Source organism: Lissotriton helveticus, chromosome 4_1 (assembly GCF_964261635.1).
Source record: "Lissotriton helveticus chromosome 4_1, aLisHel1.1, whole genome shotgun sequence".
NCBI classification, from domain to species: Eukaryota; Metazoa; Chordata; class Amphibia; order Caudata; family Salamandridae; genus Lissotriton; species Lissotriton helveticus.
In genome coordinates this window covers 784,768,588-784,796,344 of record NC_136063.1, presented here as the reverse complement: position 1 = coordinate 784,796,344, position 27,757 = coordinate 784,768,588, and the positions used below count along the sequence as shown (strand labels likewise).

The 27,757-nt window shown below is 41.6% G+C and overlaps 1 protein-coding gene across 1 annotated transcript in view; it reads left to right on the top strand.

Moving 5' to 3' along the window:
* LAMA3 (laminin subunit alpha 3) overlaps positions 1 to 27,757 on the top strand; it is a 1,062,926-nt gene that overhangs the window by 45,364 nt on the left and 989,805 nt on the right. The window contains exon 2 of the mRNA XM_078687418.1: positions 10,894 to 11,046. Within this exon, the coding sequence (XP_078543544.1) occupies positions 10,894 to 11,046 (153 nt within the window). The remainder of the gene's footprint in view (positions 1 to 10,893; positions 11,047 to 27,757) is intronic.

The window sequence follows — 27,757 nt, the reverse complement described above, 5'->3', positions numbered from 1 at the left end:
GGGGTAGAAGTTGTTCCACATTGTCAGAATAACTGCCTTTTGTATCAATAAGTAGCAGTCACTTAAGAGTTGTTATATCATGGAGTGGCCAGTGCTTAATTTGAGCCGGTGGTTTCCAGTGCTCGGCACCAGAACCTAAGTATCAACACCGCAACTTATGACAGCTGCCACATGGTGCCACTGTGCAATTTAAAGATGAGCAAAAAAACAGTCGTTTTTTAATTCAATATAAATGAAAAACAACTAAATACAGCTTTGGAGGCCTCAACAGTCTAAAACATCACACTTGTAGCAGTGTGATGGTTAGTAGTTGTGTAGGTACTGTCATTGGCAGCGCTAGCAGTAGCAATAGGTAATGCAAGCTATAGTGGCCTCCTGACGAAGGCCCTGGCACTTATTTCTTTACACATTAAGCACTGGGAGTGGCACCACTTTGAATAATTTTGCAGAATATTTCTGGTGAGTATTACAGAGAAACACCGCTCTTTTAAAGGCAGTGGAAAAAGTTCAAAAGTAAACTTAACTAGTGCCCGTGTGTGCCTACAAGCTCTGCTGTATCTCATCTCACAGAGGGTAATTGCATTCAGATGAGATCTAAATCTACCAGGTTGTATTGAACATTAACTGTCACCTATAAAAGTAACACAAAACGATATGTTCAATATATACATAAAAATTGCATTATATTAATAACCCGTTTTTATACTAAATATGGCTCTGTCTCCAAAATATACTTTAGCCAAGCAGTTGTGAAGACCACAGTGTCTAAACGTGTCTCGTCTCCACGACCAATAAACTAAGGGAATTGTGCCATACTAAAAACACTACCTTGTGTTATTGAGTTGCTGTTCAGTGTTTGGAAGATATATGTGTGTCTTTATTTTTTCTATGTTGTCTCTAGAAATTGTCTTAAAACTTAGATAAGCACTTTGAGAAACCCCACTTGTTGTAGCAACTGGTGACTTCATGAAGGCAATAGACACAAAGGATGAAGGACCTCAATATGTACTGAGAAGGCCTCACTTCTGTGTGCCATCCTGCCCAATACACGCCCCATATCTGTGAAAAGTTCTTAAATCATCTGCCTGCTTAACCTACACTTCAAATATATCTTCTCTTCCCTCTGATCAAATATTGTGACCCTAAGCCTAAACATTATCTCTTGTCTTCTCTTCCTCCTGTACTGTGCTGCCAGAAACCTCATTCATCTTGCCACTGCATAAAGTACAGCCATTTCGGAGAAAGAGACAGACTTGTGAATGCAAAATACTTTTTTGTGACTATTTGCAATTAGCGAATGCATATTGATAAATAAAACTAGCACATCACAGTTAAATAATCACATTTTGGAAACCATAAAATATTTTCACTATTTAACATTTGTTTAATCTTTTTTGCAATGCAGATTATGTTATTTCTCTATTTTGAAATTGCGATACATTTCTGTAGGGAATTGGGTTACTGGTTGAGTAGGGTGAAAACCTATTCAAGTAGCCACCACAATCTCTGTCAGGGTGAACACAAGTTGACCCCAAAATTAACCTGTGCTTAACCATCTGGTAGCTTGACATAAAGCAGTCAGGCTTTACTTAGAGGCAATGTGTAAAGTGTTTATGTAGCACCTCAAACAGTCATAAAGTAAACACACAACACAAACAAATTCCCACACCAATTTAGAAAAACAAAGTAAAATTAATAAATTATTTGATACCAAAACAGACAAAAATCCAATTAGTAGAACCAGAGATATGCAATTTCAAGTAAAAATAGAGTATAGAAGCACAAATCACGAATTGTGGTTATTTAGTCCTGCCAGACTAGAACACAGTCACAAGTTCAGGCCGATTGCGCTAGAGCCCGGGTCGGGAACACGGACCTTGTTTGGCCTGCTGAATAAAGTATCTTAAATTCTGGTTGCGGAGTGTTGCGTGATCATGCGTTGAGGATGCGTTGCACACGCGGCAGTTCCGAGGAGCTGCGGCGCTGCAATGTGGAGTCCTGTGTTGTCATCGAGGATGACAACTTTCTAAAAGTGGCATTTTCAGGATTGTGACTTAAAATTCAACTATATTATTAAATAGGGTTTTTAATTACAGCTCTTTAGACAACAAACTCGACATTCCTATCTTGCTTCCAATTGAATTTTACTACTCATTAAATGTATTAAAGGAACTTAATGGTATCTTATGGGAGCGGTAGGCCTCACTGTAGTGAAAAACGAATTTAGGAGTGTTTCACTACTAGGACATGTTAAACCTAAAAATACATGTCCAACTTTTAAAAACACTGCACCCTGCCCTCTGGGCTGTGTAGGGCCTACTCTGGGAAGACCTATGTAGGGTCCTCCCCAGCTCGGAAGCATGCAAATCAGTATGCCACACACGGAGCTCGGAATTAGTCGTTTTTATTCCTCAGCATACAATTTCACTCTGCCCTCTGAGTATGTCATATACATTAATAACCGCACCTTAACATCTCCAAACCAGTTACGTACTTCCTCTCCTAAGTCTGCCCAGAATCTCAAGGGTCCTAGCACAAATAGCCTCATGACACTACAACCTCTATGTATAAAAAATGGAGGTTTGGGCATGGTAAGACTTTTTTCTTGCCAGGTCAAAATAGCAGTTTAAAACTGCACACACAGGCTGCAATGGCAGAGGCCTGAGACATGTTTGAGGGATATTTAAGTGGGTGGTACAATAAGTGCGGCAGGCCCACTAGTAGCATTTACTTACAGGCCCTGGTACCACTTTACTAGGGACTTATAAGTAAATTAAATAGGCCAGTTGGGTGTAAGCCAATTTTCCCATGTTCAAAGGAGAGAGCACATGCACTTAGCACTGGTTAGCAGTAGTAAAGTTCGCAGTCCAAAAGTCAGCAAAAACATAGCAAGAACAGGAGTATGAAAGGCATAAAGTTGGGGGAAAACCATGCCAAGGATGTCAGGTCCAACAATTGCAATGTTCGCAAACAAGTTTGTGATCTTCACACTACAGGCTTCATCAGACTGTCGTAGATTCCAGGATAGCGTTTAACAAGCAAATGCTGCCTAAATATCTAAAACCCATTCCTGTTCGCTACATTCTGTATGATAAAGGTTGTGATATTTTGTACTGTTTCAGTCAAAGAGATGTTATCACATTAACTTGTATTTGTGCAACAAACTGGCATAGGAATGTTTCTTTTTCAAACATTGCACCTTTGCTATGCTCATTGCATGTGATAACGAGGGTGGTAAAGTCCCAAGTCTATAGAGACTCTATAAATTATTTTCTGCTTCCTTTGTTGGTGCAGTTAAATTATGAAATTTACTGACAGTTACAGGCGGCAGCCTGTTCTGGAAATTCCGCTGTATATTTACAGTGAGTAAAACATATAAAATGTGTCAAGATAAGAAGTATTGAGCTGGTAATCCCCATGGGCTGCATATCTATCTTCCGCTGAGAAGTGAAATTTGCTTCGGTTCAGTGGTGCTGGGTATTTTATTTTAGCCATGCTGCTCTTTCATTACAAAATCTGGAATGGTGCCATTTAGGCTGTTTGGCTTTCAGAAAATCAGAATACCAGTTTTCCAAATTGTGTTTACTTATGTCACTACATGTGAGTGATAGTGGGCTCTGGAAAAGGACAGTATAATCCCCTTCCTTTAAGAAAACTCCACCTTATTTTTTTAAATGTTAAACCCTGTTCCTTTTGAAGCTTTCCCAGGATTTTGTTTATTTCGAAGAGTGATTAACTGTGCTATTTACTTTCTGTATTACATGTAGGCAGTTCTGGGCTCCATTTTATGCGAAGGGCGGTAGTGTGGGAAAGGAGGGGGTGCTACTAATAAATTGAGCTTCAACCCACCATGTGGATCTATGCCATTTCATCCACCTTCTCATAAATTTACCGTAATTGCAACCTTAACCCTCACCCTTAACCCAATGTTAACTCCAACACTAACTTTTATGCCTATCCTAACCCTTAACCTAAGCCTCCTTCTAATAGGGCCTAAACTGGGACCTACAACCCCTATTTTTATTGTTTTCTTTTTTTAAATAACCTTGAAAGAATTTCTTTCTAGTATGTTTTACTTTCCATTCATAGTAACGTAAAATCATTTTCTTGGAAACAACCTTTATATGCCTGCTTTTTAGGTCTCGGCTAGTAACGCGCTGAAAGCGCGTTCTCGCCAGAGATCTATAGTCGGCGTCTCAGGCGAAAAACGCAACGAAGGGGAGACAAGAGCTGGCCGCGCGCCCAGCATTCTCAATGGGAAAAGCATTTTCAGAGTCGGATTACGACGCGCGCTTTAGGATTGGGTCGCGCGCGTGAGCTTCTACCATAGACAGCTCACGTGACGTCGCGCGGCCCAATCCCAAGGCGCGCGTCATAATCCGACGCTGCCCCCCTCTCAGGCTCGCGTTGGTCACATGGGAGGCTGTAGTTGTACTTGGGTGGTTTCATTGCAGGAAACTGCCTGTCATTCCCTCAATGTGTCCTCCTCCGCGCCTCACCTCCGTGCAGACCCTCTAGCGTGCCTCCAAATTCCCTGGCCAGCGTCTCTGCTGATCTTCCAGAGCTGGATCCGGAGTGCTCCCACGACAACACAGGAGTCTCAGCAGCAGCGCCGACGGGAGTCTGCATATTTCCTCTCCCTCTGCCAAAATGTCCGACAAGTCCGGTCCGGGCTCACAGGCTCAGGAGAGGGTGTATGATCCTGGCTCCTCTTCCACCTGGATCAGCCCACCCCGCACTTCCACCAGCTCTGCGCAGTGAAGCGAGATGCCCGAGCCCCCAGTGCTTCAGGTCAGTGCGAACCTGTAAAGGCCTCGCAGGTCTGCCGACGTGCCATTTTGTTTTCATCTGTGAAAACAGTCTCTGCACGTTTTGTGTAAAATATAGACATTCTGAGACTACCCACATATTGTTATTCTGTCTCCCCAGTAGAAACCGTTGTAAAAATGCAAGATGTCTTTAGTTAATGCCATTGCTCGGTTGTACTGGCTGGTGCGGTGGATGCAAGATGGACATAAATACCAATTGTTCTATAGTGCTTTAATTTGATTAAGGGGATCTATCATTTACAAGGTGAAGTGAAAGTGTGAATTCACAAGAGCTGTGTCACTTCCAAGACAGCATGTCCAACAAACAGAATCCAGCATATCACAAATACAAACCCACGGAAGACGCGTTATGCACAAAGAGTAAGGTGAACTCACAAGGACCGAGCTGCTATGAAGCCAGAAGTGTGGTCATCTGACCAAGTGCCTCGTGATTTCAATTGTGAACTCACTAAGCTCCTGTCCTGCACACGATAAAATGCAAAGTCGTCAAACTCAGCAGCAACATCTCACTTGTAATGCCAAAACCGAATTTATCATTACCGTGTGACTTACAAGGCGAAGGGGCAACACAACAAGGCCAGACGCAGTAGCGTCCTGACACAACTCACCAATCTCGTGTAAGTGGACGAACATTTTGTTTGATTTTCGCAATAAAAAAATCATGTTTTGTTTCACTCCCCGCAGTTTCTGAAAGCACCTGCACATCGGTACAGCCGTGTACAAAATCTCACACACACATCGAAACACAAGCACATAAAAACACAGACACGCAAATACACCAGGGCACATATAAGCATGAACGCACACGCACACATCGAAACACAAGCACATAAAAGCACAGACACGCAAAAACACCAGGGCACATAGACACGCAAATACACCAGGGCATACAGAAGCACGCACACACATACACATGCACACATCGAAACACAAGCATATAAAAGCACAGATACGCAAATACACCAGGGCACATATAAGCATGAACACACATGCACACATCGAAACACAAGCACATAAAAGCACAGACACGCAAATACACCAGGGCACATATAAGCAAGCACAAGCACATACATGCAGACACGCAAATACACCAGGGCACATATAAGCACGCACATCGAAACACACGCACATAAAAGCACAGACATGCAAATACACCAGGGCACATATAAGACCGCACACACATGCACGCACCTACACAATAACACATTTCTATATTGCCATGCAAGTACACAAGCAAACACAAATATAAGCCCACAGATGCATACACACATATATAGGCACTCACGCAGCCCACACAATTGCACATGGTTCCATTCGGCTACATAAAAACGCACACTCTATTCCACACAGAAACACGTAAAAGTTTTTTTAGATATGCCACGTGGATCCATGCACACACGAGGCATACACGCTCTCAAGCCAACATACACATCCAAACGCGCACACATGGATCCGTGCACAATGTGTCACACACACACATGCACGGGCAAACACGGCCACCTGTTCACACATTCATCACTGCTCTTGTGCTGCATGGAATATTACAGTTGGTGTTGCAATATTTATCAATGCCAATAGCTCAAACTTAATTAACCCGAGACCTATTGCATTGCAAATGCTTGTTCTCTAAGGGTCTTCATCTCTAAAATGTCTTCAATATGACATAAATTCTACCAGACAAGTAATACTGCTTTCTACATAGACGCCATTATTGGCATGTTTGAGAACTTTCAAAAAGTGCACATTTTACCGCATGCCTCAGAGACTGTGACTGAACCAAATGGCCATTTTCAAATTTGCTGAGATTTCAGTGTTCTTCTCTGTTCAAAATGTCCAACACAATGTTTGTCAATTTTTGCAAATGGGGATGACTGCAAAAGTAAGCGAGAGAGCGAGCGGCGACTTCACAACAGTATATGAAACTTTCATGTGAAACTCTCGACCCTACAGTTCATGGAGCACTGTCTCCTTATGTTTGTAGCTTATACTCAGAATTACTGACAAGCTAGAAAAGTCATATATATACCAATTAGGCATTGTATTTGTTAACATCACTGTATATATCTCTTCACATATTGATAACAACATAGTGAGTGACTGAGGCATCGCACTCTGTCCTGACGAAGAAGCATCACAAGCTTCGAAACATGTTGACACCCAAAGGAGGAAACACACATTACTAGCGCAATCTCTCCAACTTCACTTTTTTAACAATACCAGCCTATGACCAAGTAAAGTTTTTTTTTAACATAAGGCCAGGTATTTTTTAACATCACTCCTATTCACCTTTGACCCTTTCTCACTCACAACATATACACCTCACATAGCACTTCCAATTCTACCAGTGCTCCAGCGTAGTCGCCAGTCGCAGCACGCCAGTCCCGCAGCGGGGCGGGAAGACCCCGATGATGAAGCATGACACCAAGGGCCCTTTTGGTGTGTGAGGGGTATTTTAACAAACAATGTGTATGTCTGACAACTCTTGACATACAATAATCCCTCTCCGAGGTGGTTCCTTTTGTTTCATTAAACTTGTCTGGAGGATGTATCCACCTTAGCACTCTTAGGAGCGCTACCTCTCCACTCCCTAAACTTGTTTTTGATTTATGGGACTGTAATTTAGCCAAAGAGATATGTCTCACAGACATCTGTGAAATGCAGCAAGAGGTAGGGGAGAGATGAGATCAATTGACAACATGATTTGTCTGTCATCTGCATAATTCATAAAGTTTAGGACGTGACTTCAAATTAGTTGTGCCAAAGGCATAAGGTACAGTATGAGCCAAGTTGGACTCAGCCTAAGTACCTGTGGGACTCTTTGCTTCACCTGTCTAGCTGATGACAGGAATGGAGATAGATGAACAGTTTGTGTGTGATTTTGCAGGGATGTTGTGCACCAGTCCAGGGACACCACTTGGATACCGGATTAGACCAGCCTTGAAATTAAGATACTGTGGTCCACGTGTCAAAGGTCAAGTAGCATCAACTCTGCAAATTGCTCTTTGCCCATTGCCATTCTGACGTTTTCCAATACTATGACCAAGGCTGACTCTGTGCAATTAGCTGGTTATAACCCTGAATGTGCAGAGTCCAATAGAGCGTTGCCTTCACAATAATTGGGGATTAGCTTATTAACAGGTTTCTCCACAGTTTTTCTGGGAAGTGCAGAAGAGAATTAGGCCTGAAATTACTCAGGACTGAAGGATCCGCTAATGGTTTTTTTAAGCAAAGGCAGCACCATTGCTCTTTTTTTTAATAGTAGGAACTATCCCTTGCTTTAAAGAGTTGTAATATAGATTTAGCAAAGGGGCTAGCAAAGGAATTTAATGTTTCTTTCCAGATTTTAGGGGAAAGTGGATCAAGAGGCAAGCCAGAAGAGATGGAGCGGGTATAATATAAAAGGAAATCAAATTTAGTTGCTCAAAATTATCGAGCGAAGGATGTAGACACATAGAACGTAGTTGTCTCTCACCTTCCATAGAACACCCTTAGATTTGACAGCCTAAAGTTGGTGAAGAGGGGTGCAAGGATGCTAGACTAGCCACAATATTAGAAACTTTCTCTTTGAAGTATAGAGAAATTTTATCACAGATCTTATACGTATGCTGTACTGGGTATAATGTGCATCTATGTTTAATTAAAGCTTGTGTGATGCAGAAAATCTTCTTTGAGGCATTAAGGGACTCTATTATTAGCTTGGCATAATACTCTAACTTAGCCATTGTTATGTTTTTTTAATAAGCTTGTAAGGATTGTCTTATGTTGTTGTTTTAGTTATACCAAAGGTGATGAAGGACGGGGAGTTTGAGCAAACCAAACACTCACCCCCAGTCAACTGATCTGGGTTTAATCCATCATCATTCTTTAGCTCACTCCACTACCCTAGTTCAGACATGGCCATATGCAAATCAGTCTGACCCTGTGCCTCATGGGAACAGTCCTGCCCGAACTGCTAAGCCATGTCTTCCCTGGACCGGAAAAAGCATCCTGGGCCCGGTTTCTGGCTATTCAGCCGTTATCAGCCAGGCTAGCTTGAATCTAGTGGCAAAGTGAGCAAGGGACCCACGTCTGCGCATACCCTGCCAACTTAGGGCGAACAAAGCGATACCAAAGGGGATTTTGGACGGAGCATTTGAGCAAATCAAACACTCACCCTCAGTCAACTGATCTGGGTTTATTCCATCATCATTCTTTAGCTCACTCCACCATCCCAGTTCATACATGGCCATATGCAAATCAGTCTGACCCTGTGCCTCATAGGAACAGTCCAAAGTTATAGCATGTAAGTCATCGTCCACAGTATTTTGCTTTCCTTACAATCTAGCTAATCTCATGGATTCACTATACCAAAGTGCAGAGAGTTGAGTGAGGTTATATTTTCTTTGTCTAGAGAACTGTGTCAAGAGTCTACGTAATCTAATCTTGATAAGTATTAGATTCCTCATCTAACGTAAGATTATCTGTTGGGTATGAGGTACAGACCAGAGCATCCACAAAAGTAGCCTCAGAAAACTTGGCCCAGAGTCTTCCTAAAATAGAGTTTGCACAGGTTGGGCACCGTAACCCTGCATTGTTAGCTAATAACAAATGAAAGTTGATGGAGAAATTATCCATCTGATCCTGGGGTAGGTTTCAACCTACCTTAATCAGCTCAGGCTGCAAATATTAGTTCTAAATTATGGTATTCTTTATGTGTGAAACTTGTAACTAACTGAGTGATATTGAGTCCTTTCAAATATTCAACCAAGTCCATAGGGACGGGGTAGATTGAAAGTTCATCCTAATGTTAGAATACCTCAACAGAAAGAAGGAAGAATGTGAGAAGATGAAAGGCAAGGTAAGTTTAGCAAGGAATAAGATCTCAGGGGACAATAACATAATACCCATGCTTATCAACACAAACGCTGAAGTGTGTATCGTAAAACTCATTACTTCTGCTGATGTAACTTCAACCAATTTAGAAAGTTTAACCTGGCAACACTCTTTAGAAATGTATTGCAAGATCACCTTCTTGTAGGAAAGGGCAGGGTAAGTGTATAGCTTTGAATCCTTCAGGACATGCATAGGCTAGGTCAAGGTTTTATTTAGTATTAGTGCATTGAAATATTGGGAGCTCCATTGAAAAAAATAGAGCTATCTGAGCTTCCAATGGCCGGTAGAAGCCCGAAACTCCAACGTTCCAAAGTTGTTGTTCACAGCTGTTACTGTGAACAAAGGCCCCACGGAGCCCAAGTAGATTTTAATCCCCTTGGGCTCCGTGAGGCCTTTGCTTTATTTTTAGAACATTCTTCCCTCTAGTGGCGGAATGTTCTAATAGCCTTATAACCCTCCGTAGTTGGGCTATACCGGTATTAAAGTCACGCCCCCTTGTATGGAAAGAACCTTTAACGTTGGAGAGGAGCTTGCGGCCATTAGAATCCCAAAGCCCTCCATTGTCTTGAATGGAGCTTCCAGCATTCCAATCTTCTAATAAAAACGAAGTCATAACCTTCAAATTGTATAAGATGTTGTATCTCTACTAAATTATCTACTTGAGAATGAGCATTAATTAGTATGCAGCAGATTTCAGAGTTAAGCGGACAGGTACCTCTGAATGCTGTAGTGACCATTGGCGTTCGTATGATTAATGGTTGGTGGTGGCACTACCGATTTGTTGGGGGAATCCAGTCTTGCTGTGGCAATGCCTATCTCAGTATGTATCATATTGACTATCTGGGGAGTTTTTAAGAGGCCCCACCGGCAACTAGCAGAACTAGACTGCCAACAAAAACAGCGGTTGGGAGATGGACTCCACTTAGAGCAACAAAATGACTCTGCTGCAAGCTTTGATAGAAGAGTCTAAGGGGAAAATCAGAGTGTAGAGAGGGGAGATGAAGTGCAAGCGTAATAGCAAATTATTGACCTTTTAACAGCATGAGTCATATAACAACATTAAAAATCAATGCAATTTAATTCTGCATAAAGTCATTAAAATATGTGCACATTTAAATGCATGGGCTTAGTAGAGTCCTGAATGTTTTTGTTTACCTCTATGTGATATATATGTTGTGCTTTCTTTTTTCAGGGTCAATTCTGTGACTCTTGCTATGCGGCAGATCCTAGTAAAGCTCATCCAGTAACCAATGCTATTGATGGGACAGAACGCTGGTGGCAAAGTCCGCCCCTGTCTCTGGGCTTGCAGTACAATGAAGTCAATGTCACTTTAGACCTTGGTCAGGTGAGTGGACTGCCTTTTGACTGTAATTAATTTGTCTGTTTGTGAGCAAATGGCAATGGTGGATCTGCATGTAATATGGTAAATGATCATTTGATCCGAGATCCCTGAAATATCTTGGGAGAATCAGGCACACACTTAAATACAAATAGTTACTTGCAGAACACATAAATACAATGTATCGATGCAAACATCCCTTGAGTAAGCCACATAAATGTAGTTTTGTTGCTTGGCTTAAATCTTCTGAAAATATGTAAGCGATGTTCCAAGTTTCAGAGACAGTAGGTATATTTACAGGTATCAGAGATATAGTTCACTGTGTGCAGGTGCAGTCGGAGCAAGGTGTGCTACAGAGTTAGTCTTGTTTATGTATTTATTTGTACAATGATAGACCTCTTCCACTGTCAACACTGTTAGCACACAATCTAAAGGGAGGACGGTCCAGACCTAATAAACTTTAGTCACCGCCCTCAAAGGTGAGAAGTTTAGTTGAATACACATTGGATCATTTTCATTTAGAGGCCTTTCCTGTAAAGGTTGAGGTTTGTTTTTGTGCTGATGCTCATGTACAGTGATTTGCAAGTTATGGGACCTTACTGTCCAAGGGTCTGACCTCTACGTTTATTCTATTTTAAGGCTTGTTTATAGACAATCTTCAATAATTTAGCGGAACAGTGATTGTGATATAAAAGTGTCCCTCAGCACTGATGAAATGTAGTCATTGGTAAGATGATGAAATATCTTTGTTATGATACATCTTCAATTAAGCCAAATGAGCTACATCAACATTATTCAATTGGACCAGGGGGCCTAAAATAGAGAACTGGAACTACTTTGGAATATTTCAGCAAGGATTTTAGGCTCTCCTTTGTTGCAAATAAATCAGAAACTAGAAAGTCTAACTTGCGTTTAATGCAAAAATAGTAAGCAGTACAGAGAAATAATTAGAAAGCAATCATCATTCCAGCTGACCAGAGCTCCTGCTGGAAAATGGCTAGTGCAGCGGCTTGTGAGTTAGAGATGACAGGACCCTTTTAGTCCCTGGCAGACCCATAGAACAGTGATGTAAGTGCTTGGGTGTGGGGATAGAATTCATACTGTAGAATGTTGAGTTACTAGTTATGCGCTGAAGAATAAAGATGTGTAATTCCAAGATCAGTGTGTGACGTGATCATTAACATGTACCAGGGTTGGGGAGGACGCTACAGCTAGTTGGAGAATAATGCTAAAATGCATACAATTTAGGACAGTTTATATAGGTTTTCTCTCAATACAAGTCTATGGAACCTAATCACATGGCCGAAACGTGTTATTTTCAGCAAAATGCTTCATCTAATGATCAGGATCTTCCCCTCCAAGACAGTGCAAAACATCCTTTAGGAGGAGATATCATTCATGAATACAATACTGCGCTCATTATTCTTCGAAGATATTGCTTCCAGTTTTCAGGAAAGAAAACAAATTTATGTTCTGCAAAAATGTGCTAATGTACAAACTTGTATTACATAACTTCTGGGAGTGCTAGAGCCATGACATTTATCAAGCCTATTCGAGGTCAATAGATACTTAACACCAATAAGAAACAATATCCATATTTGCTCATACAATATATTGGTGCACTCTGTCATATGTGTGTGTGTGTGTATACACACACATTAAGAGCATGGTACCCTGGGTAGTACCCAGATTTTAGGCAGAGAGCAGCTCCTTTCTAAGGAACACTCTAAACCCCCACTGACATTCCAAATCTGCTCTCATCAAATGTTTGGTTTTCTAGCAGAGGAAGAGCAAGTGCTGTCCACACCAAGCTAAAACATGACAAAGCCTTTAGTTTTACCATCCCAGGCACAGTATTGTCATTTTTCAGCTCAGCGTGGTTGTCACTTGATAATGCTGTGCTTAAAGACTTTGCTGTGTGCTGACACATACATTTTCTTTAGTATAAGAATGCCTCCTGTGGGGAATGAGAAGTGAGCAGCCTGAATACATCACCATGTGGCAATTCCCCGGCAGACGATAGCCAAGAGCAACATCTGGAAGTGAGGAGTGCTCAGCCTGCCAGAATATTGCAGCAGCTAATGGAAAGTAATATTTAATCCTATCTGTGTAGTGGGTGCACTCCATCCAATCTACAGCGAGATAGACCCGCATTCTCCAGACTGAAACATTTCTTATCCACACTAGAAGCGGATGGCGAGGCAGCTCCTGTTTGGACTGACAGAGCAATAATCAGGCATTCCTAATTTTGTGGAAACTGCGGGGCATATTAGCAGGAACCTCGTTAAAATTATCGCCGTTTTAGCGGCAGGAAACTGCCGCTGAAACGGCGATAATGGGCTTGCTAATATGCGTTATAGAATTCCAATATAAGCCCATGTTAGACGTCCTGCACATCTAACCTGGGCTTCTATTGGAATTCTATAACGCATAGTAGCAAGCTCATTATCGCCGTTTTAGAGGCAGGAAACGGCGATAATTTTAATGAGGTTCTTGCTAATATGCCCCTGCCTTTTTAAAATCAATGCGTCACTGCTCAATGGCTTGGATAGAACCTTTCCCTGCAGGCCCTTCCGTGTGGCTACAGTAGTATAAGAAAGGGTGAACACTCATGAACTGGCAGCTTGGATTCCACGGTGGCATCGCCTTAATGTCAAGATCTGGGAACTGGGCGCTAGGAACAAATACGTTTTGCCAAAGCTCTGTTCTTTCAAAGAAATGCATTATTGCCTCTAGTGCTAAAGTGATCACTGTGCGCGAGGCCCAAAGAAGCGCCCCTACTAAGAAACGACCCTAAGCAATATCAAGCCCAAAACGACAGCAATAGATTGAAAAAAAAAAAAGCATACGAACTATTGTCCTTTTCAAATGATGTCTCAGAGACTTTTTTGTTTTATCAGATACCAGAACGGAACATTTAACTTATGTTACTGAAGGGGCATTGCTCTTAACCAAATAATAACATACTTTACATTAAAAAGCAGGGCGAGTATTTTAGTTTTTTTTTTTAAATCATACCCACCTGGCTTAAAATCGATTACGGTATAGTTTTTTCTTGAATAAAAAATAAAAAAGGTCTTGTAGGTGCCAAAGTACTCAGCAATGAAGAGGCTATACAATCCAAAGCAGGGGTCTCCAACCATTTCTATGGTGAGAGCTACTTCTGATCAGTGAATGTCACCCTGATCTACTAAATACATTATCACTGTTACAATATGATCACATCCAATAAGATTTGAATTCAACCTCCACATCCATATAGGAAAACCAAGAATGACCACCCCTTACAGTCCCACATCCAAGCCTCTCTGCTCTTGCTCCTTTAGTCATTTTCTCTTAGCCAAGTATTCATTTACACAGTGTGGTTGATAGAACAAGGCCTGCAACATGATCAGTCTCTAAGCAACTTTGCTAGTCTGGGATTGGAGGTAGGTGGCCATGTTGCAGACTGTCCTATTGTCACAGGCTGTCACAGACTGTTTATTTGGTGGTGTGAAGACCTGCTATTGATTTGGCTGACTGCTGGTCCAAGGTTATGAAAATTAGCTTCACTCTACCTCCTTCAATGTGACCAGATGTTCCCTATGACCTTCTGGGCTGACCTACCCTTTCACAAGCTACTTCCAGGGAGCTGGCGAGCTCCCAGTAGCTCCTGAGCTGCTGGTTGGAGACCCCTGCTCCAAAGCATATGCCTTAATTTACTATAGTGAGAGACGATGGATAAGTAATGAAGGCAGTAAAAAGATGAGAGGAGGAAGATGACAGAGGAGATAAGGGAACAGATGGAGAGGTAGGAATGTAAAGCAGAAAGGGAAGTATTTGCAGCAGGGAGGGACAGAACAGCTGGGAGAGCAGATTTGTAGAACTATAGGCAGCACACATTGCTGCCAGTGGCACCTGTTGGACTGAGCATTGTGGAACTCTGTGACGTCATCAAGGGTGGAGATGTAATGGTCTTGTACTGGGAAGGAGGGAGCTTTTGGTAAAGAGTCACAAAAGCACTTATGAGCACAGGAAGCAGGACTACAGGAGCACTCCTTGACGTACTCTTACATGCCTTTGTGAATTGGCCCTGACATGTCGAACTCCCAATTAGTAAAACCACAAAGAGGATGCAATTGTTTCTGTTTGTACGACTAATATATGAATAGTGCCTGAATATTCCCAATTTAGATTTGCTGAGGCCACTTCATAAAGGAATTTAGGAATACATAAAAGCGTAGTTCAGGAGTACTACTTGACATACATATAAATAATTTTGTGAATTGGACCCTCATTTGGTTGTATGTCAGAATATCGTTAGCGAGAACATTGCCTGACAGAAACATTGTGCCTAAATTTTGTTACTAAAAACATAGATGAATTGAATGTAAAGTTTCTACATTTAAATCCAGTGGGACAATAGATCTGTAAATAATATTTAGTGCACAATATTTCTGTCAGAAGATATTTTGGTTTCAAAATCCCTGTACCATAAGCATGGAAGTCAGTTCACCAAAATACCAGGGGTAGCGGAAGTGACATCACAAATCCTTTGACCTTCACTTTCACATAAACACACATGCACACTCTCACCTGCAAACAGGCACACAACATGCATGTAAAAGCATTTTTTTAACTTACCTCAGCTGCCAGGGAACGTCCTATTCCATTTAATTGTACTGCATTTTTATTACAATAGTGAAAACTTTAATTTTCTTCACTATTAGTGAAATAAAAATTTGATAGAAAACAAGGAGAATGGCGCCTCAAAGAACATCCATAAGGACGAGCTATGGAAGAGCTTGCACTCTATTCCAGGCCTTAATCTTGCCCCCCCCCCCCCTCCTGGCCAGGGGTCGCAAAGACTGCACCAGTGGTAGCAAAGGGCAAGCCGGAGGTAGCAACTGCGACCACTGGCAAACCCTAAATGACGTCATGACCACACCCCTCTTTCCCGCTTACTGGTACATTGGCAGAACCCTGTGATAGTGCAATCACAAAGAAGCATTAATTAGCCCTTGCTTATAGCGAAGTTATGTAGGGCTAGTAATGGTTGGCATGTGTGTTTTTGAAGTGGAGGAAGTTGTATCATAGTCAATTAAACCCTTCAGGATATTTGATTAGACAATGTTTATCTGTTTGCCCTGACTGGAACTGGTGGACATTGCTCTGAGCGTTAGACCATTTGGTTTCTTGTCTGTCCCATGTCTTCATCTTGGCTTGAGGAAGGGGAGAGTGCCCTGCTTGTGCCCCTCGTATAAAGTTACATCTCCCTTTGGATTCCAGAAAAAGGAGGATTGCTTCATATTAGCTGTTGAGGCAATACTTCATCAAAGGTTTAAGTGTGTCTCATGGTATAGACCACACTACGAATGACGCTTCTTCCTGCTCTGTTTCTTATAGTGTTGTGGTTCTTCAGGATGCAAAGATTTGCAAGTGTTTGAAACTAAATCATTTTGCTTCATTGGTCTACGTAGGCTCAAAATCGTTTCTCAAATGGTGAGACAATTTGTCATGGTCCTTCCTTGTTGTTTAGCCAGACACATGGTACCTTCCATTCAAATTATTTGATATGACCAGGGACAGAAACTGGAAGTGACCTTTTTTGCATGTTTTTGTAGGTATTTATATAGTGTAAACCTAACTAAGAGGCAACGCAGTGCTGTACTTAACTTCAGAAGATGGGAGATGATACGTATTTTGAAACTCTAGAACAAATTGATTATAAAGCAGCCTATGGGAGGGTGTTAGGTTTAAACGATGATGAATTAACCTTCCGGGTTGGATCGTTTCTGAAAGCTGCAGTGCGCACTCGTAACTCTATGCAACTATGTTAAAATCGATACACTTTATTCGATGCACTTCATTGTATGTTTTTAGCCGATCATTTTAATGATTGTTTAACCATGAATTGTGTACTATATTATTGGAGGCCTATATTTATTCTGATGTATGCTTTTTAACTTGTACTTTTATGGATATGTTGTTTTTTATCCGAATAAAGTTCTATAATAATAATGATACAAGTTTATGTTTATTGAGTGGAGATTCAGCACTATTTTTGAATCATACAATTACTTTTTACATATTTACTATTGAATTCATATATTTACAGTTTGAAGGCACAAGAAGATTAATTGATACACCAGACGTCTTCTTGATTTTGCTAATGCTGTTTTCAATAACAAAGTCACTTTTCACAGGCCATGCAACTCTCACAGTCCATCCACATGCTGTTTCATGTGTTCTTGATCTTTTGGTGTTTAGGTAGTCATGTACAAATGTGTTTAGTGGTTGCAAGCCTTTGATTTGCAAAAACACAGGGTTTTCAACCACATAACTAATTTTCAAGATGTACTAAAGCCTTTTTTACAAGTCGGAAAGTCTTTTGATCTACTAAATATATTTTGGAATATTTTACAAATCATATAAAGGATAGAGCATGAAAAGACCATCTCCAATACTGGAGTCACAATGCATTCATGGATTGTGACTGCGATTGTGGTCTGTAAGAAATTGGGTTATTTGCTATGAGGGGTGGAAGCCCAAGTTAGGCAACAACCAAAATCCTTGTCAGGGTGAACCACAAAAGTCACTAAATTAACCTACGGTTAACCACCTAGCAGCTTGCACAAAGCAGTCAGGATTAGCTTAGAGGCAATATATAAAAAATTCTTGCAGCACACAAAGCGTAATAAAGTGAAAACATCACACAAGACAAATCCCATACCAATATAGAAAGATAGAGCAAATTTTAATTTACAAAATTATACCAGAATGAAAAAATTCAATGGATAGAACTGGAGACATTAGTTTCTGACATTTTTAGTGAAGATAGCGCAAAGAAGCAGAAAGCGCCACTCGTGGTTATCTGGTTGTGCTAAACAAGTACAGGTCAAATGTGATAGCGCGTAGGCCAAATACAGGGACCAGGTTAGTCCTACTGAAGAGTCGGTGCAAACAGTTTTGTTCGCATTGGAGAAGGTTGAGAGGAGAAGGTTTTCGACACAAGCAGGTCAAGCATCACAGACGGTCGTTGCTGTAGCATGAAGATCCGGTTGTTGCTGTAGCCTTGCACTGGTGGATAGTCGAGGACGGTCACTGTTGGCACGGTGTTTAGGTCTGGCATTGCCGGTAGTTGCAGAAGGTCCCTGTTGGTGTCAAGAGAAGGTCCTGCTGGAATTTCGCGTTAGTGGTTGCCACGGAAGGTAGACTGTTGGTGGAAACACGGCCAGTCACATTTGCACGGAACCTAAACTTTAGGATTTCACCTTTATTTTTAGGAGAAGCTCTCACTGATGCCAGTCAGGGGTCCAGGGCATGGGGGGATCAGGACACACTCCAGCAGAAGCCAGCAGCAGGGCTCAGGCAGGTCCAGTTGGTGCTGGTCAGCTGGGCAGTTGCAGGGAGGCCTCTGGAAGATTGTTATGTCCTGATGGCTCGCATATGAAGCAAACCAACTGACCCACTGTCCCTTAGACTCGCTCGGGGTAGCCTGGTATCAAGGCACGCTGGTCCAAACTTCCTTCTTCAGACAGGAGGGCAGACCTGGCAGCAGGTCATTACTTCTTCTGAATCAATCACTGGTCCAGGAGTGTTCTGAAGAAAGGTTCTGAAGGTTCTCTTTTTATGTCTGGTGTTGGCCTTTTTGCAGTGGAATTGCCTAAGCTACCACAAAACTCGTCCTGGTCAGTTCTTTCCCTTCCCCTGGCTCAAACTGTCTAAGGTGACAAAAGGTCAGGACATGCCTAGTTTCAGGTTACTTTGTGAGAGTTGTGAACATGGTCCTTTGAGGTACAGTGTCTCCCCTGCCATCTTTCTAGGATGAACTTCTCCCTGCTGCACCCAGGTCCTATTTTCACTGTTTCGACCCAATAAACATTTTTGATGGGGAAACCATTAACAGGCACAGGCAACTAGAAACTTCCAGAAAGGCATCAAAAACCTTGGCAGGAAAATGTAAACTTTATAAAAGCGGTAGTTTCAAATTATAATTTAAAATCCGACTTAACTTTAAACAGGATTTTAAATGACAATTCATTTGAGTGTAAACACCATTTCTCTATCTGCTCCCAATCTGAGGCTATCACTTTTTAAGGGAAACATGGAACATGGTAACTTAGTGTTAGTCTGTTGAAGAGACTAGCCTTACAACAATGAAAAACAACTTTAAGAGCTTTTCACTGCCAAGACATGTAAAACGTAAGTGCGCATGTCCTACTTTTAAAATACTATGCACTCTGTCCCATGAGGTTTTAGGGCCTATCTTAGGGGGGACTTATAAGCATTGAAAAGGAAGGTTTAGGCCCGTAAAAAGTTTTTTTTGCCAGGTCGAAATGGCAGTTTAAAACTGCACTACATGCTGCAGTGGCTGGCCAGAGGCAAGTTTTAATTATATACTTTAGTGGGTGGCATAATGAGTGCTGCTGCCCATCAACAACATTTGATTTACAGGCCCTGGTACATGAGGTACCATTTATTAGGGAATAACAGGTAAATTAAATGAACCAATCAGGTGTAGGCCAATTTTACCATGTTTTAAAGGGAGACCAAAATCACCTCTAGTTTGCTGCGAAACATGCACAGAGTTCTAAAATCCATCACAAATGAGTTCAGCAAAGGAAGTCGGAGGAAGGCAAAAAATCTCATGTGACTCTTCAGAAAGGGCCAGTTCCAACATGGTCACAAGGTATTGATCAGTTACTGACTGCTGAGCGGGTGTTAGAACTGCTCTTAAATGCGACGTTGTGCCATGGGAATTATTTGGTGACATTGTGAGGAGCAAACAGCGGTCGAGATGAACACTACCTGCTTCCCACCATGTTTTCATATTTAAAGAGCTTCTGAATGCTGAAAAAGACATGTTTTTAGAGATTTTTGAAACACAGCTAGTGAGTGATACACCCTTAATCTGGGAGGGAGCGCATTCCAACGTTTCAGACCAAGAAAGAAAAAGCACGGACCCCTTGGCAATATTTCCTAATTCTGGGAATTATAGCCAACTTGGTATCACTCAGTCACAAGGAGCCAGTGAGTAGGAAGGTCCTGAGTTTGCCAGGCATTAGTGCATACACAAATAGAGCCTTAAAATGCGCCTGACGCTCAATGGGTAACCAATCAAGCGTCCGAAGTATTGTGACTGTAGAGGTCAGTTTTGGAGACTGAAGCAGAAGCAAGGCAGCAGCATTATGAACAGTCTGGAGGTGTTTTAAGAACATTTTTCCTGCCCCAGATTATTATTATTATTTTATCTATTTTTAAATCAGCACCTGCCTTTTAGAGGATGCAGGCTTCTTTAAAAAAATTATTCTTGTTAAGGATGAAAATTCAGGGACAGATGTCTCCTATCCCTTGTAGTTTTGCATTACTACACTCTAAGTCAATCACAGAGGGTTGCACATTGTGACCCACCTAATTAATATTCATTAGGTCATTGTGTGATTCCCCCCGCATTGAGACGTAGAGTTTAAGCTGTGTCCTATTAGTAGATGAATCACATAGAACATTGCATTTCCATTTACTAGCCAGTCAGTGTACAAATTGCAGATCCAAAGCAAAATGAAGTAGTAAATCATGCCAGTAGTTTTTACATCACATTTTTTTAGACAGTGCTTCTCACCACAGTTGTTTCATATCTTGGCACTGTAAAATTTAGTTTCTATTAGATGTGTATTTCTTTCCAAACCTGCACTGTTTACTTGATGTTTGCAAAGATCTGCACTCGGTTAGACCTTCTCTAGGTGAAGGCTTGAGATGTTTCCCCAACTCCAAATTGTCAACATTTGCACTCAAGCACAATTGTGTTATGCATGTTTCCCTATGAAGAAAATGTCTGCAATCATATGAAAGATATTTGCTTGGTTTCTCACTGTGCACATCAGCTTTGCAAATGGTCTGCACTGCAATATATTCATGAATCTTGGGAATGGAAAAGATGTCCCAGATCAGAGATGAGCTTTTTTGTGTGTTGCTAAATAAAGAGTCTGGAATTACAAGAGTCATGTGTGGATGGGCAAGAACTAAGGGATCGGCTGCTGTTGTTGTTTTTAGCATCTGTGTCAAGAAAGTGGCACCAATATGGAAGGCAGGTACTGCAATCTGAATGAAGGGATAGTCTGCTCTTAGTGCCACCCTCAGCAATAGCCATATGTTCCTCACCATTATCATTAGTGACACTGACAACAGACATTCAAGAACTATGTCACATTGGCCATGGTCTTTTGGAGGTGTCAGTATTGCTGGCTACTTGCATCATAGATATGGGTTTAGGTGGCATGTTCTTCTTCAGCTAAGATAAAGTTTGGAGTCAGGAACTTCATGATGAGAGAAGGACTTAAGATCTACCTCATTGTAGTACAATCAAGAAACAAAATATGAAGGCAGTATATTAATAATGTTGGATAATGTAATGCAATGCATTGTGTGACATAGTGCATCTTTTTCTGTGGTTGTGACTCCAGGCCTACCACTGCAGCCTTGTTTCTACAGTTTTAATAGTGTGACCCAACCTTTCAAAATAAACCCTTTTGACAGTTAAATACCTCCCTTTTTAATAAGTCACACCAATGTAAGCATTGGAGCTCACAAGACCGAGTGCATGGTATTTACAAGCATGACATGTAGACATCTTAATTTAAAATGTCCTTAAAGTGACTATCATCTAACAAGTATTTTGACTGTAGGAAGGATTTCTGGGGCATAGAGAAAAACAGAAAAGCAAAATTAAATATTAACTCAACTACCTCGGCTAGAGACCAGCTGGGAAAATAATTCAAGGACTATTTTTAATATTTATTTAAAGCCCATATTAATGGTGAAGTCAGATACCAGTGATGGATTTATTAATACATGCACCCAGAGGGTACCTTAGAGATACCCCCTGAACCCTACCAGCTCTCATGTGTGCTGGCTGACTGGTCCAGTCCAGCCTGCCACCACAGACTGATTTCTAAACCCCTAGGAGGGGAGATCCCCACTCTCAGAGGACAGAAACAAAGCCTGTTCTAGAGAGAGGTGTTATTACCTACTCCTCTAGGAAGGTTGGTAAATCAACATATCAATGCAGGAGGCTTCAAAGCCCTTTCATTAAAAAAAAATCAACATAGTAACATTTTTGAAATACATTCTATCATCTTTCTTCTATGTCACCAAGTCCAACTAGGAGATCCTAGATAGATGAGCAGACAATGCCTGCTTGTAGGTTCATATTACCCTCTGTGATTTGCCTACATTTCTGATACAGCTGTGAACCTTTTCATGCTCATAATGTGGTAAGACTTCCAATTAGGCTTTAATTAGTACGAGGCATATTCAAAACTGCTAGGCAAGACTTCTAGAGAAGAACAGTGGCTGCCCTGCTATTCAGTGGTTGGAGGCACTGAATGGTGGAACATACTGGAATGTGTGAGTATCCATCAGTGAAAGACCTTGAAAAAGATTTACTCCAATATAAAGAAGTTCAGTTACATCATATGAAGCTGTATTGTCATCAGTTCCGGTCCAACTTTGCCTGAGTTTAGTAACAGTCACTGGTGGAACCTCATCAAATACACAATCCACAAACATGGATGCCTCAAAATACTTACAAAATCACATCAAGATAACACACTGGACTGCTGGAGACTGGACATAACCACTCAATTTACTTCTAAAGCTCTTCTGGTCCCTCTAGCAAGATGTTGCCTTTACGAATTATGTTTGCTTGAGGAAATCCCACTGTGCGCTGTAACCCAAATACTGTTTCTCTGGTACTTTGTCGAATGCTTAGATCATTTCTCATTATCTTCATTGGCTGAGTTTCTTTTAGTGTGTAATTGTCTTTTTGCCTCTCCACTCACTATTGTTGTTAATCTTTATGTGTATTGGTTTATTTTATTACCAGTTGTGGTTCACCCCAAGTCTAACAGGCAAATTTGAATTACAAGACATTGATGATTCCATTTGTGCAAGGCTGGTTGTTTCTCTCGATATCTGCAAGGAGGTCTGCGGGTCCACAGTATTGCAAATCCATTGCATCTTTTCATGACTTACAATATTGCACAAACAACCCAGGCGATGCAAGCGTGCACTGCATCAGAACTTAGTTCCATTTTAAATATTATAATTGTGCCGTATTTTCAGTGGCGGTTGGTGGCAAATCCTATTGGAGGGGTCAAAACACATAAAAAATACACAAATTAATGCACAATACACAATAATATAAATATACACACAAAAACTCACTTACCTTATACTGCCGCTCGATGTTCCGCATCACGTCCTTGTTGGTCTGCAGCGAAGGCCACAGCCAACTCTCTCTCATCCACTCAAGACACTGTTCTCATGCTTGTAAGCAGCATGGGCGAAGCGTCTTGATTGGATGGAGCACTGTAGGTCAGTACCTACTCTCCAACCCAGCTGTCCAAGACAGCTGGCTTGGAGAGGTTTGAATTGTGCATGTCGGTTTCAATCAATCAGGGAATTATTAGCGTGATACTCACCCATGAGGGTCTCAAGGTGCTGGGGGGGGGGGTGCGTCAGCAGTTCTGTTCAGCCAAAGAGCCAGGTCTTGAGAGTCTTCATGAAGGTGTTTAGAACTTAGTACCATTTTAAATATTATAATTGTGGCCTAATTTCAGTGGTGGTTGGTGGCATATCCTATTGGATGGGTCAAAACACATAAAAAAATACACATATTAATGCACAATACACAATAATATAAATATACACACAAAAAAATCACTTACCTTACACTGCTGCTCGATGTTCCGCATCCCATCCTCGTTGTTCGGCAGCGAAATCCACAGCCAACTCTCTCTCATCCAATCAAGACGCTGTTCTCATGCTGTTAAGAAGCATGGGCGAAGCGTCTTGATTGGATGGAGCACTGTAGGTCAGTACCTACTCTCCAACCCAGCTGTCCAAGACAGCTGGCTCGGAGAGGTTTGAATTGTGCATATCGGTTTCAATCAATCAGGGAATTATCAGCACGCTACTCACCCATGAGGGTCTCAAGGTGCTGGGGGGTGTGTCAGCAGTTCTGTTCAGCCAAAGAGCCAGGTCTTGAGAGCCTTCCTGAAGGTGTTCAGGGAGGGGGCATGCCAGATATCGAATGGGATCTCATTCCAGTTCTTAGCGCGATGTAGGAAAAGGATCTTTCCCTTGCTTTGGCTCTGTGGATGTGTAGGGTTTTGGTGAGTAAAGAGGTTGGCGGATCGGAGATTTCTATTGGGTACGTGGAGGGTGATTCTATCGTTGAGGTATTGGAGTCCGGTGTTGTGTAGGCATTTGCAGGCATGGATGAGTATCTTGAAGGTGACTCTCTTCTTGATGGGGAGCCAGTGGAGATTCCGTAGGTGTTGGCTGATGTGCTCGTGTCGGGGGATGTCGAGGATGAATCTGGCGGCGGAGTTCTGTATCGTCTGAAGCTTGCGGAGAAGGGACTTTTTATGCCGGCGTAGAGGGCGTTTCCGTAGTCCAGCCTGCTGGTGATGAGTGCGTGGGTGACTGTCTTCCTTGACTCGGTGGGATCCATTTGAAAGTCTTACGGAGGATGCGGAGGGTGCTGAAACAGCTGGATGCGACGGCATTGACCTGTCGGTTCATGGAGAGGGAGGAGTCGAGTACGATGCCGAGGTTTCTGCCCTGGTCTGTGGGGTCCGGGGCTGCCGAGGGCAGTGGGGCACCAGGTGTTGTTCCATGCCGATGGGGTGGTTCTGAGGACAAGGACTTCATTCTTCTCTGAGTTGAGCTTTAGGCAGCTGTTGCTCATCCATGCTGCGACATCGTGAGGTAGTTTGTGAAACGAACATGCACAATGCAAACGTACGTGCCCACCCCTCACTGCTGCCAATAACAGGCAGCAGTGATGCACTGGCCCCACCCTGCCCTCACACTCCATATGCTGGCAGAGAGTGAAAAATAAAATAATAAAATAATTGAATTACCATTTAATTCTTAGCATTTCTGCACAACAGTGTGTGTGGGGGGGGGTGGGGGACGCTCATCCGCTCCCACGTAGATACCGCTGTTGCCTATTTTGCTCTTGTGCTTTGCAGGGATCAGTGTTATTTTGCACCAGCAAGAATCAAGGTTTATAATTTGATCTGTTTTTTGGAAGCATTGAGCTTAGCTGTTAAAGCACCACCCACTGCCACAATAAATGGAGCAATCTAGCACAACATTATAATATGTGATACAACATCTAGGTGTAAGCTAGCACCTCGAGGGCAGTTTACAGAATTTAGTTTCAGGTTAGGATGAACCTCACCTCATTCATTTACAGTTACATTTTTAGTTCACAATATCGCTCAATCATATGTGGTTTACTCGTGTAGACAGGAATGAGCTCAGCTGCAGGCTGTATCTTTGCGTGTTTGCAGCAACCATAGCCTATTTATAGCACATTGCAAGCACACGCATCAAGCCATCGGTTTCCAAGGTTAGCCCAAAAGACTGCCTGCTTCCGCAATTATAATTCCCCATGCTGCAAGCAATATAAAATGATAAAAATGATGATATTGATCAAATACCTCACAAAGTTATTAACTTAGTACATCCCTATAAATACACTCAATATTTCCTTTTAGCTGTGCAAGAAAAACTTCAGCCATTAAGGTCCTGGTTATGTGGGAGTATGATGGAAGATGCAACTTTTTATGACCCAGTAAAATCCGACTTCCAGGGATTTAAGAAATCAATCTACTCAGCTTTTGGGGACTAACATTCAGATGTTTGTGCTGCTGTGAACCTTCCATGTGCATCATGTGGTCAACATTCTTTCAATATTTTCATTAGTATAGAAGCATATACTTACACAAAACTGGTAGGCAAGATTTCAAGAGCGAACACAGCAAGTTGGTGGAAAATATTGCAAGGTGCAAGTGTCCATTCAGGGGACCTACTTGAAGAACATTTATTCCAATAACATTAGGTTCAGTTACATGATGAGGAGCTGTATTGCTATAATCTGAGCCCATCTTTGCCTCAGCTCTGTACCAGTCCCTAGTAAAATCTCTTCTTACACACAACCCCCAAACATTATGCCACATCAAAATCTGCATGGCACTGTAAATACTGTAAAAAAGAAAGCAGAGAACTCTGTGTAGATTAGTCTAGTGCAATCCATACCAAGCTAAAACGGGCAAAGTCTTTAGCCAATTCTACAGCAGTCTTTAAGCATACGATTAAAAATGACAAAAGCCTCATCCTATTCTTAAAGACTTTGCAGTAGAAATACCAAAAAACGTTGTCCCTTTCTAGCTCCGCGTCGATAGCACGGTGCTAATCCTATGCTTAAAAACTTTGCTAGAAAAACAGACATTTGAGATGAGCAGTTTCAGAGTGTCTCTGGTGTTGTAGGGTGTTCTACATAGGAGTTGCTCTCCGTCTAAACCTGGGAACTACCCAGGGTTCACTGCTTTCTTTTTGCTTAATTTATGAGGCACTCTAAGCCTGAAAGGGTATTGTTTTCACTGTAAATAATGTATACTTTCCTTTTCAAAATGTTGGCAGTTTCACCTATTGAAATCTAACAGAAGGTGACCCTTGCACAAGATTGGGTTTATGAAGGGTTAAAAAACCTCTGACGCACGTATAATCAGGGCATGAGTCATCACCTTTTGCATTTTATTTCATGAACTACACATCTGCTCTGTTCAGTGACCTCGTCGTTAGCTTTCATTCTGATATTGCCTTTTTCCCCATACTTGTTCCCCACCCCCTGCCTTCTGGAGAGAGAAATGTCCAAAGATAATGCCCTGAGAAAGTCTATGGTTGGAGTATTCGTTTATAATTCCGAACAGGGGGAACTCTGAAGAGAAGGCACAGTGGTATAAAGTCGTTAGTTGCACCCTCTGTGCAACCAAGGGCTTCTTGGACATTGGGAAGACACATTTACTATTCTAACTCGAGCCCTTTAGTATTTGGGAAAGTGCATCTTTTCCCCAAATAATCCAGGAGGCCTATTTACTATTTTAACTCCATTCATGAAATGTTTTGGAAAAAGATACAAATTCCTCAAGTCTTTTACAAAAAAATAGATAAGTTTGAATTTTGCATTGCCAGAAAAATGCTGCCCTGGCATCACTCAAAGCTAAAAAAAAGTAGGAATACCTTAAATATACTGTTTCGTAGTACTTGCTTCTACTACTTAAAAAATAGTTTTGCATTAACCCTCTGTATCATATTTTAATGCAGTTTTTATTTTGATAAATAACAGTTTTTAAGGATAGCTCCACTTAACTTTCATCATTTTTCATGAACCACTTATCGAACAGCAAAAACCAGTTTTTTACTTACGAAATACACTCTTAAAGATCGAAACTTTACGAAATACATTTAAAATGTTTTTATTTGCCCAAAATTAAGCACAGATCCTAGCATTTTCCCCGTGGTTGTATCTGCTGTTGGTCTCATCCCCGAAGACTATTCATTATTATGCTGAACAGAGAAACATTTATTGAGATACAGAGATGCTTTTACTGAAACAACACCTGGCTTACAGCAGCAAAATAGTGGCTTAAGAGAAAGGGTTACCCTAGTTGGAAGTAATAAGCTAAAATGTAACCATCACATAGTAGAAGGCATTTGTTTTAAGAAGGTATGATGCTGGATAGTTTCCACCATCACAGATCTCAGGAGGTTTGCCCCACTCCCATAAGTGCTGCTACAGGTAAGTGCAAGGAAATCAAAAGGGGGAGTGAAGAGGTGGTGCCGATGGGCACCGAGGTGGGCACGTCCTCCTCTTAACAGGGAT